Below are 18,794 nucleotides of genomic sequence, written 5' to 3'. Positions count from 1 at the left end.
ATTGTAGAAGGCATTTAGAGTGACAACATTCAATAGTAGATACTTTGCCTCTAGAAGGTCTTGAGTTCAATCCTCAGCATCTTCCAGTTGGGAAAGCTGCTTGTATCTGTAATTTCATATAAAAAGGAATGGAACCTCAACAGATATGAGGCTCTTATTGTACAGTATGACCCTCTGTATCCACAGGTCCCATAACTGTAGATTCATTTATCCACATCTGACCTAATATGTGCATTTTCTAAGTCTTTCATTGTGACACTATGCTTTTTTGGGTGTCGGATGTCCTTCCTTTCAATGAGGTTTGCTATTATTTGATTTATTTATTTACTTACTATATTTGTATACCGCTCTTCTCGGCCCTCAGGGCGACTCAGAGCGGTTAACAAAGCAAATACAATACTTAAACATCATAAAAACAGTTATTTATTTATTTATCGTGTCATCAGCAACCATACAAAACAAACACACAGATAAAACAACAACAACAAAAAACACAGATTTTGCAAACTTGGTAGTTGGTTAAATGTCCTTTGACCAGTATCTGGCCACTTGGAGTGCCTCTGGTGTTGCCGCAAGAAGGTCCTCCATTGTGTATGTGGCAGGGCTCAGGTTGCATTGCAGCAGGTGGTCAGTGGTTTGCTCTTCTCCGCACTCGCATGTCGTGGATTCCACTTTGTGGCCCCATTTCTTAAGATTGGCGCTGCATCTTGTGGTGCCCGAGCGCAGTCTGTTCAGCACCTTCCAAGTCTCCCAGTCTTCTGTGTGCCCAGGGGGGAGTCTCTCATCTGGTATCACCCATGGATTGAGGTGCTGGGTTTGGGCCTGCCACTTTTGGACTCTCGCTTGCTGAGGTGTTCCAGCGAGTATCTCTGTAGATACTATGTCTTGATTTAAGTCGTTGGCGTGCTGGCTGATACCCAAACAGGGGATGAGCTGGAGATCTCTCTGCCTTGGTCCTTTCACTATTGGCTGCTACTTCCCGGCGGATGTCAGGTGGTGCAATACCGGCTAAGCAGTGTAATTTCTCCATTGGTGTGAGGCACAGACACCCTGTGATAATGCGGCATGTCTCATTAAGAGCCACATCTACTGTTTTAGCATGGTGAGATGTGTTCCACTCTGTGCATGTGTACTCAGCAGCAGAGTAGCATAGCGCAAGGGCAGATGTCTTCACTGTGTCTGGTTGTGATCCCCATTTTGCTTGCTTGCTTGCATGTTGCAAGTTGCTTCTGGTTGCTTCTGAGGCGAGAGAATCAGCCGTCTACAAAGAGGTTGCCCAGGGCACGCCCGGATGTCTTGCAATCCTGCGAGGAGGCTTCTCTCACATCCCCCATAAAAACAGTTAAGAACACATTAAAAGAATAACATTATAACAATCAATAAACATTTATTATTTATTTTATTTACTGCGCTTATATACCGCAATTCTCAGCCCAAGGGCAACTCATTGCGGTGTACAACATAGAAAAACAAGTTCAAAATACAAAACATAGTGTAAAATAATCCACAATTCATCATTATCAGAAAACATCTCATCAAAACATCAACATTACTACAAAAGCCAATTCCGAGTCGTCTCATTGACAAACCCCCAATCCGATATCATTTCCGTTGTTCCATTCCTATGGTCAAATTACCAGTCATTGCACTTCTTATTCAAATGCCTTCTTAAACAGCCAGGTCTTTAACTTCCTGCGGAATATCAACAGGGAGGGAGCTAGCCTGATGTCCACGGGAAGGGTGTTCCACAGCCGAGGAGCCACCACCGAGAAGGCCCTATCTCTCGTCCCCGCCAGCCGTGCCTGTGATGCAGGCAGGATCGAGAGCAGGGCCTCCCCGGAAGATCTCAAAGTCCTCGTGGGCTCATAGCCCACATCATAACATCTCATCTCGTCTCATAGTTAAAATCAAGATCCAGTCTCATAATCCAAAGGTTCCATATTTCTGTATTAGTTACACTGCCTATGCAAATGCCTGCTCAAACAACCAGGTCTTCACTTTCCTCCGAAATGTGAACAGGGAGGGGGCTGATCTAATTTCTGTGGGAAGGGCGTTCCACAGCTGAGGGGCCACCACTGAGAAGGCCCTGTCTCTCATCCCCACCAACCGTACTTGTGATGCAGGCGGGACCGAGAGCAGGGCCTCCCCAGATGATCTTAACATCCTAGCTGGTTAATAGGAGGAGATGCGTTCAGACAGATAAGTTGGGCCAGAACCGTTTAGGGCTTTATAGGCTAAGGCCAGCACTTTGAATTGTGCCCGGTAGCAAACTGGCAGCCAGTGGAGCTGGTGCAACAGAGGAGTTGTATGCTCCCTGAGTGCCGCTCCTGTTAGCAACCTGGCTGCCGAGTGTTGGACCATTTGAAGCTTCCGGACAGTCTTCAAAGCCAACCCCACGTAGAGAGCGTTGCAGTAGTCTATACAGGATGTAACCAGAGCATGGACTATTATCCATGGTTTCCATCCTAGGTGAATAGTTTGCCTTTGGTCTGGACGTGCTCTGGTGCACAGTAGGGTCTGGCTTCCCATTTTGAACATAGTTAAGGAGATGATGGTAATAATAATAATAATAATAATAATAATAATAAGTAAAGGTAAAGGTTTTCCCTTGTGTCCAATTCTGAGGGTTGATGCTCATCTCCATTTCTAAGCCGAAGAGCTGACGTTGTCTGTAGACACCTCCATGGTCATCTGGCCAGTATGACTGCATGGAGCGCTGTTAGCTTCCCACCAGAGCGGTACCTATTGATCTACTCACATTTGTATGTTTGTGAACGGCTAGGTTGGCAGAAGCTGGGGCTAACAGCGGAAGTTCTGTTTGTGGCAAGTGTGAATATTGCAGTTGGCCACCTTGATTACCATTGAATGGTCTTGCAGTATTTTTTTGCTGCTCATGGGGAATCCTTTGTTGGGAGGTATTAGGTGTCCCAGATTGTTTCCTGCCTGGAATTCCCTGTTTTTTAATACTGGTAGCCTGGTCAAAATCTGGCTACCAGTATTAAAAAAACTTTTAATTCAGGACAGTAAATAAAACTTAACACCTAAAAAAAACAAACGGGAATTCCAGACAGGAAACAATCAGGGCCAGCTAATGCCTCTCCGAACAAAGGATACCCCCAGGCAGGAAGCAGCCAGGCCTTGAAGCTGCAAGAATATTCAGTGCTCCTCAAGATGATCAGTTGCAACATTCACACTTATTTATTTATATATATAAAACTTTTATATCTCGATCTTCTCAACCTCCACGGAGCAACTCAGACCGGCTAACAGCAAGGATTCAATGCCACAGTACAGTCTAAATTTCTAAAACATCATACAAAATTTGCCTCGAGCAGAGGAAGACGCAAAAAAAAAAGGGGGGGGGGAATTCCAGACAAGAATCCATCAGGGCCAGCTAACACCTCCTAACAAAGGATTCCCCCAGCAGGAAGCAGCCAGCCTTTGAAGCTGCAAGGCTATTCAGTGCTCCTCAAGATGATCAGTTGCAACATTCACACTTGCCTCAAGCAGGGGAACACTCAAAAATGGGAATTCCAGACAAGAATCCATCAGGGCCAGCTTACACCTCCCAACAAAGGATTCCCCCAAACAGGAAGCAGCCAGGCTTTGAAGCTGCAAGGCTATTCAATGCTCCTCAAGATGATCAGTTGCAACATTCACACTTGCCTTGAGCAGAGGAACACTCAAAAATGGGAATTCCAGACAAGAATCCATCAGGGCCAGCTAACACCTCCCAACAAAGGATTCCCCCAAACAGGAAGCAGCCAGGCTTTGAAGCTGCAAGGCTATTCAGTGCTCCTCAAGATGATCAGTTGCAACATTCACACTTGCCTCAAGCAGAGGAACACTCAAAAATAGGGAATTCCAGACAAGAATCAATCAGGGCCAGCTAACACCTCCCAACAAAGGATTCCCCCAAACAGGAAGCAGCCAGCTTTTGAAGCTGCAAGGCTATTCAATGCTAATCAAGGGGGCCAATTGCAACATTCACACTTGTCTCCAACAGACAAGACTTCACAACCTCTGAGGATGCCTGCCATAGATGTGGGCGAAACGTCAGGAGAGAATGCTTCTGGAACAAGGCCAATCAGACTGAAAAACTCACAGCAACTCAGTGATTTCGGCCAGGAAAGCCTTCGACAACAAATACTGGGATCGAGTGGGTGGGGAGGACAAACAAGAATGTTTGTTTATGTATCTATCAATACGTTTGGATATCATGGCAAACAGTGGTGCAAGCCTTTCGAGCTCTCTAGCGCAACCCCATCCCACCCCAATGGCTGCCCAGAGCAAAATAGCAACCGCTCCATGTGTTGGTGTGCGTATCAGGAAATTAAGCAGCGAATAAATAGGCCTGCTGTGGATAGCTCCAGGCACATGATCGGGATGGATTAAGCACAGTTTAACTGCCTATTGTGTTTGCCCGCCAAGCTTCGGCCACGTCTGCTTAAATCCCAAACGCGTGGGAGATGACTGTGTGGCTAGAGGAAGGACGGACGGCTCTCTGCATGCGGTCAGAGGCACTTTGCTGGTTATGTCAAAGCTTCCAATGCTCCCAGACCACAGTGTTCAAAGGATACTATATCTCTCTCTCTGTGTGTGAATCATCTATATCTATGGCTGGATGGCTCTTTGTCAGGAGGGCTTTGATTGTGTTTTCTTGCCCTGATGAAGGGAGTTGGACTGGATGGCCTTAAGGAGGGAGGCTCATACGAGCAAGTCCCTTCAAGACATGGGGGTTCTGTGTGGGAAGCTTGGCCCAATTCTACTGTTGGTGGGGCTCAGTGCACTCTGGATGTAGGTGAACTACAACTCCCAAACTCAAGGTCAATGCCCACCAAACACTTCCAGTATTTTCTCTTGGTTGTGGGAGTTCTGCATGCCAAGTTTGGTTCAATTCTATTGTTGGTGGAGTTCAGAATGGTCTTTGATTGTATAAATCCCAGCAACTACAACTCCCAAATGTCAAGATCTATTTCCCCCAAACTCCACCAGTGTTCACATTTGAGCATATTGAGTATCTATGCCAAGTTTGGACCAGATCCATCATTGTTTGAGTCTACAGTGGTCTCTGTAAGTGAACTACAACTCCCAAACTCAAGGCCAATGCCCACCAAACACTTCCAGTATTTTCTCTTGGTTTTGGGAGTTCTGCATGCCAAGTTTGGTTCAATTCTATTGTTGGTGGAGTTCAGAATGGTCTTTGATTGTAGGTGAACTATAAATCCCAGCAACTACAACTCCCAAATGTCAAGGTCTAGTTCCCCCAAACTCCATCTGTGTTAATATTTGGGCATATGGAATATTCGTGCCAAGTTTGGTCCAGATCCACCATTATTTGAGTCCACAGTGTGCTCTGGATGTAGGTGAACTACAACTCCCAAACTCAAGGTCAATGCCCATTAAACCCTTCTAGTGTTTCTGTTTGTATGGTGTCTTCCTGCCTGTGTGGAAAATGGAAGGAAAAAGGAAGAGGGGCCAACCAAGGGCATCCTTGAAGTGACTGGCTTGGCCTTGGAGGAGCTGGGGGTGGCAACGGCTGTCAGGGATGGAAGGAAAAAGGAAGAGGGGCCGACCAAGGGCAAGATGGATGGACAGTATCCTTGAAGTGAATGGATGGATGGCATCCTTGAAGTGACTGGCTTGGCCTTGGAGGAGCTGGGGGTGGCAACGGCTGTCAGGGATGGAAGGAAAAAGGAAGAGGGGCCGACCAAGCGCAAGATGGATGGACAGTATCCTTGAAGTGAATGGATGGATGGCATCCTTGAAGTGACTGGCTTGGCCTTGGAGGAGCTGGGGGTGGCCATGGCTGTCAGGGATGGAAGGAAAAAGGAAGAGGGGCCGACCAAGCGCAAGATGGATGGACAGTATCCTTGAAGTGAATGGATGGATGGCATCCTTGAAGTGACTGGCTTGGCCTTGGAGGAGCTGGGGGTGGCCGCGGCTGTAAGGGATGGAAGGAAAAAGGAAGAGGGGCCGACCAATGCCAAGATGGATGGATGGTATCCTTGAAGTAACTGGCTTGACCTGGAAGGAGCTGGGGGTGGCCACGGCTGTCAGGGAATAAACAACAACAACCAAATTAATTACTGAACAAACTTTTGGTTGTACATTTGCCGTTATGATGATGGTGGGGATGGGGATGATAATGTTGTCATCTCACTTGGCCATAATTAAGTGTCCCAGTTTGAGCTTACTGGGAGAGACACCTCTCCCCAGCGTCCCACGGGTATTATAGTTCCCCACAAGGACAAAACAAGGGGGCAGACAGAGGGGCCAAGAGTCAGTTTGCCCAGCCCTGAACAAGGGAAAGGCATGCGGAGGCTTCATGGCCAGTGTGACGGCCACACAAAGGCGGACAATGGGATGCAAATCCCACATTGTTTGGCCCCTGGGTGAGCTCATCCTTTTCCTGATTCCCCCTTCCCCCTAAAAAACTGGAAAGCCGGCAGCGCTCTTCTTTGCAAGGTTCGGGGAGAGAAATAGAGACGCAGGCTTGTTGTTGAGCCCTCAAGGCAACTCCAAAGAAATGCAACTCTGCTGCAAGGTTGCATTAATTCTGGAGAGCTGGAGCTGACAGAGGGAGCTCAACCCACTCTCCCCAAATTCAAACCACTGACCTGTCAGGCAGTAGTCCTGCCAGCACAAGGGTTTAACGCTGCCTTTCTCAACCTTGGAGTTGGGACCCCTGGGGAGGTCACAATAACGTTGTCAAAGACCATCAGAAAACACAGTATTTTCTATTGGTCATGGGGGTTCTGTGTGGGAAGTTTGGCCCAAATCTATTGTTGTATGTGTGCATAAACTACGGTGTCATCAGCATATTGGCATTTATAAGAGATGTTGTTGTGACCTTGGTTTTCTAACTCACACTTGAGATGAGAGGTCAGAATGTTCTTTGATCGTAGGTGCACTATAAATCCCAGCAACTACACCTCCCAAAAGTCACGTCTATTTTCCCCAAACTCCACCAGTGTTCACATTTGGGCCTATTGAGTATTTGTGTCAAGTTTGGTCCAGGTCCATCATTGTTTGAGTCCACAGTGCTCTCTGGCTGTAGGTGGACTACAACTCCCAAACTGAAAGTCAGTGCCCACTAAACCCTTCCAGTCTTATCTGTTGGTCATGGGAGTTCTGTGTGCCAAGTTTGGTTCAATTCCGACGTTGGTGGGGTTCAGATTGCACTTTGATTGTAGGTGAACTATAAATCCCAGTAGCTACAACTCCCAAATGTCAAAGTCTATTTTCCCCAAACTCCACTGGTGGTTATATTTGGGCACATTGCATATTCATGCCAAGTTTGGTCCAGATCCATCATTGTTTGAGTCCACAGTGCTCTCTGGATGTAGGTGAACTACAACTCTCAAACTGAAGGTCAGTGCCCACCAAACCCTTCCAGTATTTTTGGTTGGTCATGGGAGTTCTGTATTCCAAGTTTGGTTCAATCCCATCATTGGTGGAGTTCAGAATGCTCTTTAATTGTAGGTGAACTATAAATCCCAGCAACTACAACTCCCAAATGCCATGTCTATTTTCCCCAAACTCCACCAGTGTTCACATTTGGGCATATTGAGTATCTATGCCAAGTTTGGTCCAGATCCATCATTGTTTGAATCTCTGGATGTAGGTGAACTACAACTCCCAAACTCAAGGTCAATGCCCACCAAACGCTTCCAGTATTATTATTTTTGGTTGATCATGGGAGTTCTGTGTGCCAAGTTTGGTTCAATTCCATCATTGGTGGAGTTCAGAATGCTCTTTGATTGTAGGTGAACTATAAATCCCAGCAACTACAGCTCCCAAATGTCACTGGTTGAACCCATTGCGCCACTGGGGGCTCCTAATTCTGGAGTTGACTTGAAGTCTTTCTCGGTGAGATTTGTCCAGAGGAGGCTTGCCCCATTCTCCCTCTCCAAGGCTGAGAGAGTGTGATATGCCCATTTCTTTGGCTGAGCAGGGATTTGAACCCGGGTTTCCCAGAGTCTTGGCTTCATCCTCAAGCCATGCATTCATCCCAGTTGATTTCCCAAAACTGGGAATGCTGCTGCTCAGGTCTGGCCGCAATCCAGACCCCAGAAGCACCTCCAAGAAAGGCACTCCCTGCTTGTTCATGTATTTATGGGTGAGGCCTGGGCATAGCTTTTGGCTACTAAACTATAACTCCCATTTTGCAGCCAGGGAGAAGAAGGAGAACTAAAGGTGAGAGCTTCACGCTGTCTTGACTTTGGCTCTCTGAGATATAGCGGTCAGGAAGTCATGCACCCCCAAGAGATGGCCATCCAGCCTCTGATTAAAAGCCTCCAAAGAAGAAGCCTCCACCACACTCCGAGGCAGAGAGTTCCACTGTTGAACAGCGCTCACAGTTAGGACCCCAAAACACACAGGAACTGCTTTCTTTTTGAAGTGGAATCCCAGAACCTTCAGCTATTCCAAGCCAGAGCTTTGGCTCAATCCCAGGGCTGGGGTTTCAAAATGTGTGTGTGCACAGACTATGCTATCATCGGCATATTGGAGTTCTGTCACACCTGAGATGAGAGGAAACAGACACCCTGGGTCAATAGGCAGAGACTCCTTCCTTTTTGAACTGGAATCCCAGAAGCTTTAGCTATTCCAAGTCAGAATTTTGGCTCAATCCCAGGACTGGGGTTTCAAATGTGTGTGTGTGCATAGACTACGTTATCATTGGCATATTGGAGTTCTATAAGATATGTTGTTGTGACGTTAGTTTTGTAACCCACAGCTGAGATGAGAGGACAAAGACTCCCTGGGTTAATAGGGACCCCAAAACACCCAGATACGCTTTTCTTTTTGAATCGGAATCCCGAAAGCTTCAGCTATTCCAAGCCAGAGCTTTGGCTCAATCCCAGGGCTGGGCTTTCAAAATGTGTGTGTGCACAGACTATGCTATCATTGGCATATTGGAGTTCTATCACACCTGAGATGAGAGGAAACAAACACCCTGGGTCTATAGGAACCCTAAAACACACCGCGACTCCTTCCTTTTTGAACTGGAATCCCAGAAGCTTTAGCTATTCCAAGCCAGAGCTTTGGCTCAATCCCAGGGTTGGGGTTTCAAAATGTGTGTGTGCACAGACTATGCTATCATCGGTATAGGAGTTCTATAAGAGATGTTGTTGTGACCTTAGTTTTGTAACCCACAGCTGAAATGAGAGGACAAAGACTCCCTGGATCAATAGGGCCCCCACCCCAAAATATACAGAGACACCTTTCTTTTCGAACCAGAATCCCAGAAACTTCAGCTATTCCAAGTCAATGGCCCGGAATCCCGGAAGCTTCAGATATTCCAAGTCGGGACTTTGCCTCAATCACAGAGCTGGGATTTGCTGGGGTTTCAAAATGTGTGTGTGCACACACTGCATTATCATCGGCATATTGGAGTTCTATAAGAGACTCCTTTCTTTTTTAAACTGGAATCCCAGAAGCTTCGGCTATTCCAAGGGTTTCAATATAAGTTTGTGCACAGACTATACTATCGTTGGCATATTGGAGTTCTGTCACACCTGAGATGAGAGGAAACAAACACCCTGGGTCAATAGGAACCCTAAAACACATGGAGACTCCTTCCTTTTTGAACTAGAATCCCAGAAGGTTTAGCTATTCCAAGTCAGAACTTTGGCTCAATCCCAGGACTGGGCTTTCAAAATGTGTGTGTGCACAGACTATGTTATCATTGGCATATTGGAGTTCTATCACACCTGAGATGAGAGGAAACAGACACCCTGGGTCAATAGGGACCCCAAAACACGCAGAGATGCCTTTGTCTTTGAACTGGAATCCCAGAAGCTCCAGCTATTCCAAGTCAGAACTTCAGCTCAATCCCAGGACTGGGGTTTCACAATGTGTGTGTGCATAGACTATGTTATCATCGGCATATTGGCATTCTATAACCGATATTGTTTTAACTTTGGTTTTGTAACCCACACCTGAGATTAGAGGAAACAGACTCCCTGGGTCAACAGGGACCCCAAAACCCAGAGGGGTTCCTTTCTTTTCGAACTGGAATCCCAGAAACTTCAGCTATTCCAAGTCAGAACTTTGGTTCAATCCCAGAGCTGGGATTTGCTGGGGTTTCAAAATGTGTGTGTGCACAGACTACGTTATCATCGGCATATTGGAGTTCTATGAGATATGTTGTTGTGACTTTAGTTTTGTAACCAACACCTGAGATGAGAGGAAACAGACTCCCTGGGTCAATAGGGACCCCAAAATACACAGAAATGTGTTTCTCTTCGAACTGGAATCCCAGAAGCTTCGGCTATTCCAAGTCAGGGCTAGGGTTTCAAAATGTGTGTGTGCACAGACTATGCTATCATCAGCATATTGGAGTTCTATCACACCTGTGATGAGAGGAAACAGACACCCTGGGTCAATAGGGACCCTAAAACACACAGAGACTCCTTCCTTTTTGAACTGGAATCCCAGAAGCTTCGGCTATTCCAAGTCAGGGCTAGGGTTTCAATATGTGTGTGTGCACAGACTATGCTATCATCAGCATATTGGAGTTCTATTACACCTGAGATGAGAGGAAACAGACACCCTGGGTCAATAAGGACCCCAAAACGCGTGTCTTTGAACTGGAATCCCAGAAGCTCCAGCTATTCCAAGTCAGAACTTTGGCTCAATCCCAGGACTGGGGTTTCACAATGTGTGTGTGCATAGACTACGTTATCATCGGTATACTGGAGTTCTATAAGAGATGTTGTTGTGACCTTAGTTTTGTAACCCACACCTGAGATGAGAGGAAACAGACACCCTGGGTCAATAGGAACCCTAAAACACACAGAGACTCCTTCCTTTTTAACTGGAATCCCAGAAGATTTAGCTATTCCAAGTCAGAACTTTGGGGTTTCAAAATGTGTGTGTGCATAGACTACGTTATCATCGGCATATTGGAGTTCTATAACAGATGTTATTGTGATCTATAACCAATGTTGTTGTAATCTTGGTTTGGTAACCAACACCTGAGATGAGAGGAAACAGACTCCCTGGGTGAACAGGGACCCCAAAACGCGCAGAGACGCCTTTCTTTTTGAGCCGGAATCCCAGAAGCCAGATCTTTGGCTCAATCCCAGGGCTGGGATTTGCTGGGGTTTCAAAATGCGTGTGCGCCTGTTTGCCTGCCTGCCTGCCTGCCTGTCTGTCTGTGTGCATGCATGTGGGCCGACTGCCCTGCCCTCTTCTCCTCTCTTTTCCGTCTGGGCTCAGTACACACACACACACACACACACACACACAGATACACCCACAGAGCAACCCAACCTGTTTTTATGTTAATTCCGCAGGGCTTGCCCTGCCCGCCCTGCCCGCCTCTCTCCCCTCGAAAGGCTCCACGGCTCTTTTGCTCCACGGTGCCGTAACCGCAGGAGGAGGAGGAGGAGGAGGAGCAGGGCTTCCTTCCTGCTACCTGGGCCCAGGTGTGGTCGGTCGGTCGGTTGGGTGGGCACGGCAAGGGGCTCAGTTTCAAGGATGTACCAATCTGAGTTGCCACCGGAGCTGATGGAGGTGGTCCAGGGCCCCACGCCGCCCCCTGAGCTCTCCCCGGCGGCCTTCGTCAACGCCGTGCAGTACGCCAACGTCTTGGAGGGCAGGTTCAAGCAGCTTCAAGGTAGGGAGAACATGCGGTGTTGCCGGTGTCACACGGGCCGCGGCAACCCTAATCCCAAAGGTGTCGTCTGGAATTAGCCGAACGCACAAACCCGACAACGGCGTGGCTGAGATTCCTTGTGACTCCTCAACCTTTGCCGTTTGGCCACACAATCTCTTGACACACCCATCCATAGGTGTGCAAGACCTTTGGCCCCAAACCGGTCTCCCCCTTCGGTGTTTTGCCAATGCTGACCTTGACCTCAAACATCCATCCTGCCCACTAGCTACGGCCAAAGGTCACTCTTTGTTTACTTTGGACAAAGTTTTTTTTTGACTTGGCCACAATCCTGCAGTAAACATGCTGAATGGACATGCTTTGGGCTGTTGTAAGTTTTCCGGGCTGTATGGCCATGTTCCAGAAGCATTCTCTCCTGACGTTTCGCCTGCATCTATGGCAGGCATCCTCTCTGAGGATGCCTGCCATAGATGCAGGCGAAACGTCAGGAGAGAATGCTTCTGGAACATGGCCATACAGCCTGGAAAATTTACAACAATCCTCTGCGGATGCCTGCCATAGATGCAGGCAAAACGTCAGGAGAGAATGCTTCTGGAACATGGACATACAGCTGGAAAAATTTCCAAAACCGTCTGAGGGTGCCTGCCATAGATGCAGGCAAAACATTAGGACAGAATGCTTCTGGAACATGGCTATACAGCTTGGGAAATTTATAGCAACCCTCTGAGGATGCCTGCCATAGATGCAGGTGAAACGTCAGGAGAGAATGCTTCTGGAACATGGACATACAGACCAAAATTTTTACAACAACCCTCCATAGATGCAGACGAAACAGGAGAGAATGCTTCTGCAACATGGCCTTATAGCCCGGAAAATTCACAACATCCCTTTGAGGATGCCTGCCATAGATGCAGGTGAAACGTCAGGAGAGAATGCTTCCAAACATAGCCATACAGCTTGGAAAATTCACAACAACCCTTGGAGGATGCCTGGCATAGATGCAGGCAAAATATTAGGAAAGAATGCTTCTGGAACATGGACAGCTCGAAAATATTTTCAGCAACTTCCGAGGATGCCTGCCATAGATGCAAGCAAAACGTCAGGAGAGAATGCTTCTGGAACATGGACATACAGACCGAAAAATTTACAACAACCCTCCATAGATGCAGGCGAAACAGGAGAGAATGCTTCTGCAACATGGCCTTACAGCCCGGAAAATTCACAACATCGCTTTGAGGATGCCTGCCAAAGATGCAGGCGAAATATCAGGAGATAATGCTTCTGAAACATGTCCAGACAGCCAAAATACACAGATATGCATTTCTTTTTGAACCAGAATCCCAGAAACTTCAGCTATTCCAAGTCAGAATTTTGGCGCAATCACAGAGCTGGGATTTGCTGTGGTTTCAAAATGTGTGTGTGCACACACTGCATTATCATCGGCATATTGGAGTTCTATGAGAGATGTTGTTGTGACCTTGATGTTGTAACTCACACCTGAGATGGGAGGAGAATTTTCCAACAACCCTCTGAGGATGCCTGCCATAGATGCAGGCGAAACGTCAGGAAAGAATGCTTCTGGAACATGGCCATACATTTCGAAAAACTTGCAACAAACCTCTGAGGATGCCTGCCATAGAAGCAGGTGAAACGTCAGGAGAGAATGCTTCAGGAACATGGCCAGAGAGCCTGGAAAACACAGCGATTCCAGCAATGAAAGCATTCGACAATACATTGGACATATTTTGTAGCAGGGTGGGGTAAAGGCTGAAAGACACAATGCAGCAGGAAAAGCAACATTTGGGTGTTGTTATTGTTTACGTACATTAAAAGTCAAAGGCGGGCATGGGCAAACTTCGGCCTTCCGGATATTTTGGACTCTAACAGAACATACGCCATCCAGTAGCCACCAACTGCCTACTCTGGAACATGCAACATATCATAGTCCTTCTTTAGGGGTCCTTTCAAATCTATGATACTATATCTCTCTCTGTGTGTGAATCATATCTATTTATCTATATCTATGGCTGGATGGCTCTTTGTCAAGAGGGCTTTGATTATGTTTTCTTGCCCCGGTGAAGGGAGTTGGACTGGATGGCCTTCAGTATTATCTGTTGGTCATGAGGGTTCTGTGTGGGAATTTTGCCCCAGTTCTGTGGGGTTCGGAATGCTCTTTGATTGTAGGTGAACTATAAATCCCAGTAACTACAACTCCCAAATGTCAAAGTCTGTTTCGCCAAACTCTGTCTGTGTTCCTAGTTGGAATATCCGTGCCAAGTTTGGTCCAGGTCCATCATTGTTTGCGTTCACAGTGCTCTCTGGATGTGGGTGAACTACAACTCCCAAACTCAAGGTCAATGTCTACCAAACCCTTCTAGTGTTTGATGTTGATCATGGGAGTCCTTTGTGCCATATTTGGGCATATGGAGTATTCGTGCCAAGTTTGGTCCAGGTCCATCATTGTTTGCGTACACAGTGCTCTCTGGATGTGGGTGAACTACAACTCCCAAACTCAAGGTCAATGCCCACCAAACCCTTCTAGTATTTTCTGTTGGTCATGGGAGTCCTGTGTGCCATGTTTGATTCAATTCCATCATTGGTAGAGTTCAGAATGCTCTTTGATTGCAGGAGAACTATAAATTCCAGCAACTACAACTCCCAAATGTCAAGGTCTATTTTTCCCAAATTCCACCAGTGTTCACATTTGGGCATTTTGAGTATCCGTGCCAAGTTTGATCCAGATCTATCATTGTTTGAGTCCACAGTGCTCTCTGAATGTAGGTGAACTACAACTCCCAAACTCAAGGTCAATGCCCCCCAAACCCTTCAAGTGTTTAATGTTGGTCATGTGAGTCCTGTGTGCCAAGTTTGGTTCAATTCCATCATTGGTGGAGTTTAGAAAGCTCTTTGATTGTAGGTTTATTATAAATCCCAGCAACTACAACTCCCAAATGAGAAAACCAATTTTTTGAGGGATGATCATTCCTTGGGTTAGTAGGTGTCTTGTGGCCAAATTTGGTGGCAATTCGTCCAGTGGTTTTTGAGTTATGTTAATCCCACAAACAACCATTTCATTTTTATTTATATCGCTCTATCGGGTTGTTGTAGGTTTTTTTGGGCTATATGGCCATGTTCTAGAGGCATTCTCTCCTGACGTTTCGCCTGCATCTATGGCAAGCATCCTCAGAGGTAGTGACATCTGTTGGAACTAGGAAAAATGGGTTTATATATCTGTGGCATGACCAGGGTGGGACAAAGGACTCTTGTCTGCTGGAGCTAGGTGTGAATGTTTCAACTGAACACCTTGATTAGCATTTGATGGCCTGGCAGTGCCTGGAGCAATCTTTTGTTGAGAGGTGATTAGATGTCCTTGTTTGTTTCCTCTCTGTTGTTGTGCTGTTGTAATATTAGAGTTTTTTAATACTGTTAGCCAGATTTTGTTCAATTTCATGGTTTCCTCCTTTGTGTTGAAATTGTCCACATAATTGTGGATTGCAATGGCTTCTCTTTGTAGTCTGGCATGATGGTTGTGAGAGTGATCCAGCATTTCTGATAGATAGATCTATCTATCTATCTATTTGTCTATCATCTATCTATCTATCTATCTATCTATCTATCTATCTATTTGTCTGTCTATCTATCTATCTATTTGTCTATCTATCTATTTGTCTATCTATCTATCTATCTATCTATCTATCTATCTATCTATCTATCTGTATCTATCTATTTGTCTGTCTATCTATTTGTCTATCTGTCTATCTATCTATCTATCTATCTATCATCTATTTGTCTATCTATCTATTTGTCTATCTATCTATCTATTTGTCTGTCTATCTATCTATCTATCTATCTATCTATCTATTTGTCTGTCTGTCTGTCTGTCTATCTATCTATCTATCTATCTATCTATTTGTCTGTCTATCTATCTATCATCTATCTATCTATCTATCTATTTGTCTATCTATTTATTTATCTATCTATCTATTTGTCTATCTATCTATCTATCTATCTATCTATCTATCTATCTATGAATGATCTGAGCAAACTGTGACCCTTCAAAACGCAGTTGGACAACACCCTCCACCAACATAGCCCATAGTGAGGCATCATTGCAACCGTAATCCAATAAATCCCAGCAAAATGTTGCCCATCGAGAGTGATGAAAGTTTGCCAGATTGTATCTTAGTATTTCATTAAGTTGGGAACACGCTCTCCACTGACGTGAAATGGGGTCAACATGCGGTCCTTGAGCCTGAAGGTGACATTCTGCAAGACGGGGAGATGTAAGAGGAAGGAGGGATAGACCTGGAACAGAGGCAACCGTCCTCTTTTCAGCATTGCCACCTTTGGTTTTCACATGTATGTACGGGACTGAATTTGGCCTTTATAATATAGAAAACCGCATTGAGTTTCCTCAGGGGGAGAAAAGCTGTGCATAAATCTCCCTCTACACTCCGCCTCCACCGGGGAGGCCCTGCTCTCAGTCCCACTGGCCTCGCAAACGCATCTGGTGGGGACAAGGGACAGGGCCTTCTCGGTGGTGACCCCCTTCGTGTGGAATTCGTTCTCCAGCGAGATTAGATTGGCGTCCTCCCTCCTTTCCTCCCCAGTGGATCTTAAACTGCGAGGCGGAGCGTACAATATTACTATATTGTACTACACCCGTGATGGTGAACCTATGACACGCGTGTCAGTACTGACACGCGTAGCCATTTCTACTGACACGCGCCCGCCGGATATTATTTGTTTATTTATTTTATGCCATTTAAAAAAATAAATAGGAAAGAAATTATTATTTTGCAATGCTACCTAAATATTAAGGAGTTTCATATTCAAACTGAATGATAAACACTATTACTTTGCTATATTATTCAAATATTAAAATGCATTAAATTAAATGTCAAATTTAAAAATATTTAATTATTATTAATATTTAGGTAACATTGCAAAATAATATTGGTTTATTTAATTATTTTGCACTATGTTTTGTAATTTGCACTTGTTTTTTCATGTTGTACACCGCAATGAGTCGCCCTTAAAGGGCTGAGAATTGCGGTATATAAGCGCAGTAAATACATAAATAAATAAATGAATATTTTGCATTGTTTCCTAAATATTAAGGAGTTACATATTTAAATTAAATTAAATGATAAATAATACTTTGCTATATTACTCAAATATTTCAGAATGCCTTAAATGAAATGGTAAATTAAATATCAAAATATTATTTTGCAATGTTACTTTATTGTTATTGCATTATTATTATTAGAAATACATTAAATAGCATATTAAATGCTAGAAATACATTTAAATTAAATTAAAAATAAATAATATTTTGTTGGGTTTTTAAAATTATATTTTTATTAAACACTCCAAAAAGGATATTATTTACATAAAGAGAGGGAGAACAACATGATAAGAGAGAAAGTGGGAATTACAATTATATATTTTTTGTTATTTAAACTAAATATTGCGAAATTATGGTTTTTTTCTTGAAGTGACACACCACCTGAATTATGCTCAGTTTTTTGGCAAATGTTGACACACCATGCTCAAAAGGTTGCCCATCACTGTACTACACCTTTATATTGTAATAGTATTAGTAATATTACATGTAATATCATAGAATCATAGAATCAAAGAGTTGGAAGAGACCTCCTGGGCCATCCAGTCCAACCCCATTCTGCCAAGAAGCAGGAATATTGCATTCAAATCACCCCTGACAGATGGCCATCCAGCCTCTGTTTAAAAGCTTCCAAAGAAGGAGCCTCCACCACACTCCGGGGCAGAGAGTTCCACTGCTGAACGGCTCTCACAGTCAGGAAGTTCTTCCTCATGTTCAGATGGAATCTCCTCTCTTGTAGTTTGAAGCCATTGTTCCATTGCGTCCTAGTCTCCAAGGAAGCAGAAAACAAGCTTGCTCCCTCCTCCTCCCTGTGGCTTCCTCTCACATATTTATACATGGCTATCATGTCTCCTCTCAGCCTTCTCTTCTTCAGGCTAAACATGCCCAGCTCCTTAAGCCCCTCCTCATAGGGCTTGTTCTCCAGACCCTTGATCTGCTCCCTCCTCCCTGTGGCTTCATCTCACATATTTATACATGGCTATCATGTCTCCTCTCAGCCTTTTCTTCTTCAGGGTAAACATGCCCAGCTCCTTAAGCCCCTCCTCATAGGGCTTGTTCTCCAGACCCTTGATCTGCTCCCTCCTCCCTGTGGCTTCCTTTCACATATTTATACATGGCTATCATATCTCCTCTCAGCCTTCTCTTCTTCAGGCTAAACATGCCCAGCTCCTTAAGCCGCTCCTCATAATATAAAACATATAATTATAATATTGTATTATTATTATTATTATATTGTATTGCATTATAATATTATAATGGTTGGGAACCACTGGACGAAATCCACATTATGCTTATGTTTATGTTGCGAGGCATGAAAGGAGTCTTGCTTGGGTTGTGCCCGTCATTCCAAGCTTCCTGCTGTGACAGTCCTTTCATATCGTGCCAATGTCCCGTCATCTGTCTTGTATGCAAATGCTTGATCCGGCAACATGGGAACAAAGGCATAAGGAAAACACTGCCTAGTAAAAGTAGAGGTTTTCCCTGACATTAAACCTAGTCGTGTCCGACTCTGGAGGTTGGTGCTCCTCTCCGTTAATAAGCCAAAGAACCAGTGTTGTCCATAGACATCTCCAAGGTCATGTGGCCAGCATGAGTGCCGTTACCTTCCCGCCAAATTGGTATCTATTGATCTACTCACATTTGCATGCTTTTTAATTGCTAGGTTGGCAGAAGCTGGGGTAACTGCAGGAGCTCACTCCGCTCCCCGGATTCGAACCGCTGACCTTTCGGTCAGCAAGTTCAGTAGCTTGGCGGCATTTGTTTTGTATGCAAATGCTTAATCCAGCAAGATGGGAACAAAGATATATGGAAAGCACTGCCTATAGATATGGAGAAAGATGGCTTTCCCATTGAATGACTGCAACTAGTGAAGAGAGGGGGCCCAGAAGACAGTTCCGTCTTGTCTTCTGTGTTATGCTAATAATATCATATCATATCATATCATATACATATTTGTTGTTCAGTCGTTCAGTCACTTCCGTCTCTTCGTGACCTCATGGACCAGCCCACGCCAGAGCTCCCTGTTGGCCGTCACCACCCCCAGCT

The 18,794-nt window shown here is 45.1% G+C and overlaps 1 protein-coding gene across 4 annotated transcripts in view; it reads left to right on the top strand.

The window, feature by feature from the left end:
* Positions 1–18,794, top strand: part of SPTBN2 (spectrin beta, non-erythrocytic 2) — a 136,490-nt gene that overhangs the window by 33,970 nt on the left and 83,726 nt on the right. The window contains exon 1 of one of the 4 annotated variants that reach the window (XM_060758375.2): positions 11,330–11,626. The exons of the other annotated variants lie outside the window; for them this stretch is intronic. Coding sequence (XP_060614358.2) covers positions 11,488–11,626 — 139 coding nt within the window. The 5' untranslated portion in view covers positions 11,330–11,487. Of the gene's footprint in view, positions 1–11,329; positions 11,627–18,794 lie in introns of those variants that run through there. 4 annotated transcript variants of the gene reach the window in all.

Source organism: Anolis sagrei, chromosome 12 (assembly GCF_037176765.1).
Source record: "Anolis sagrei isolate rAnoSag1 chromosome 12, rAnoSag1.mat, whole genome shotgun sequence".
Lineage (NCBI taxonomy): Eukaryota > Metazoa > Chordata > Lepidosauria > Squamata > Dactyloidae > Anolis > Anolis sagrei.
This window is presented reverse-complemented; position numbering and strand designations above follow the sequence as displayed.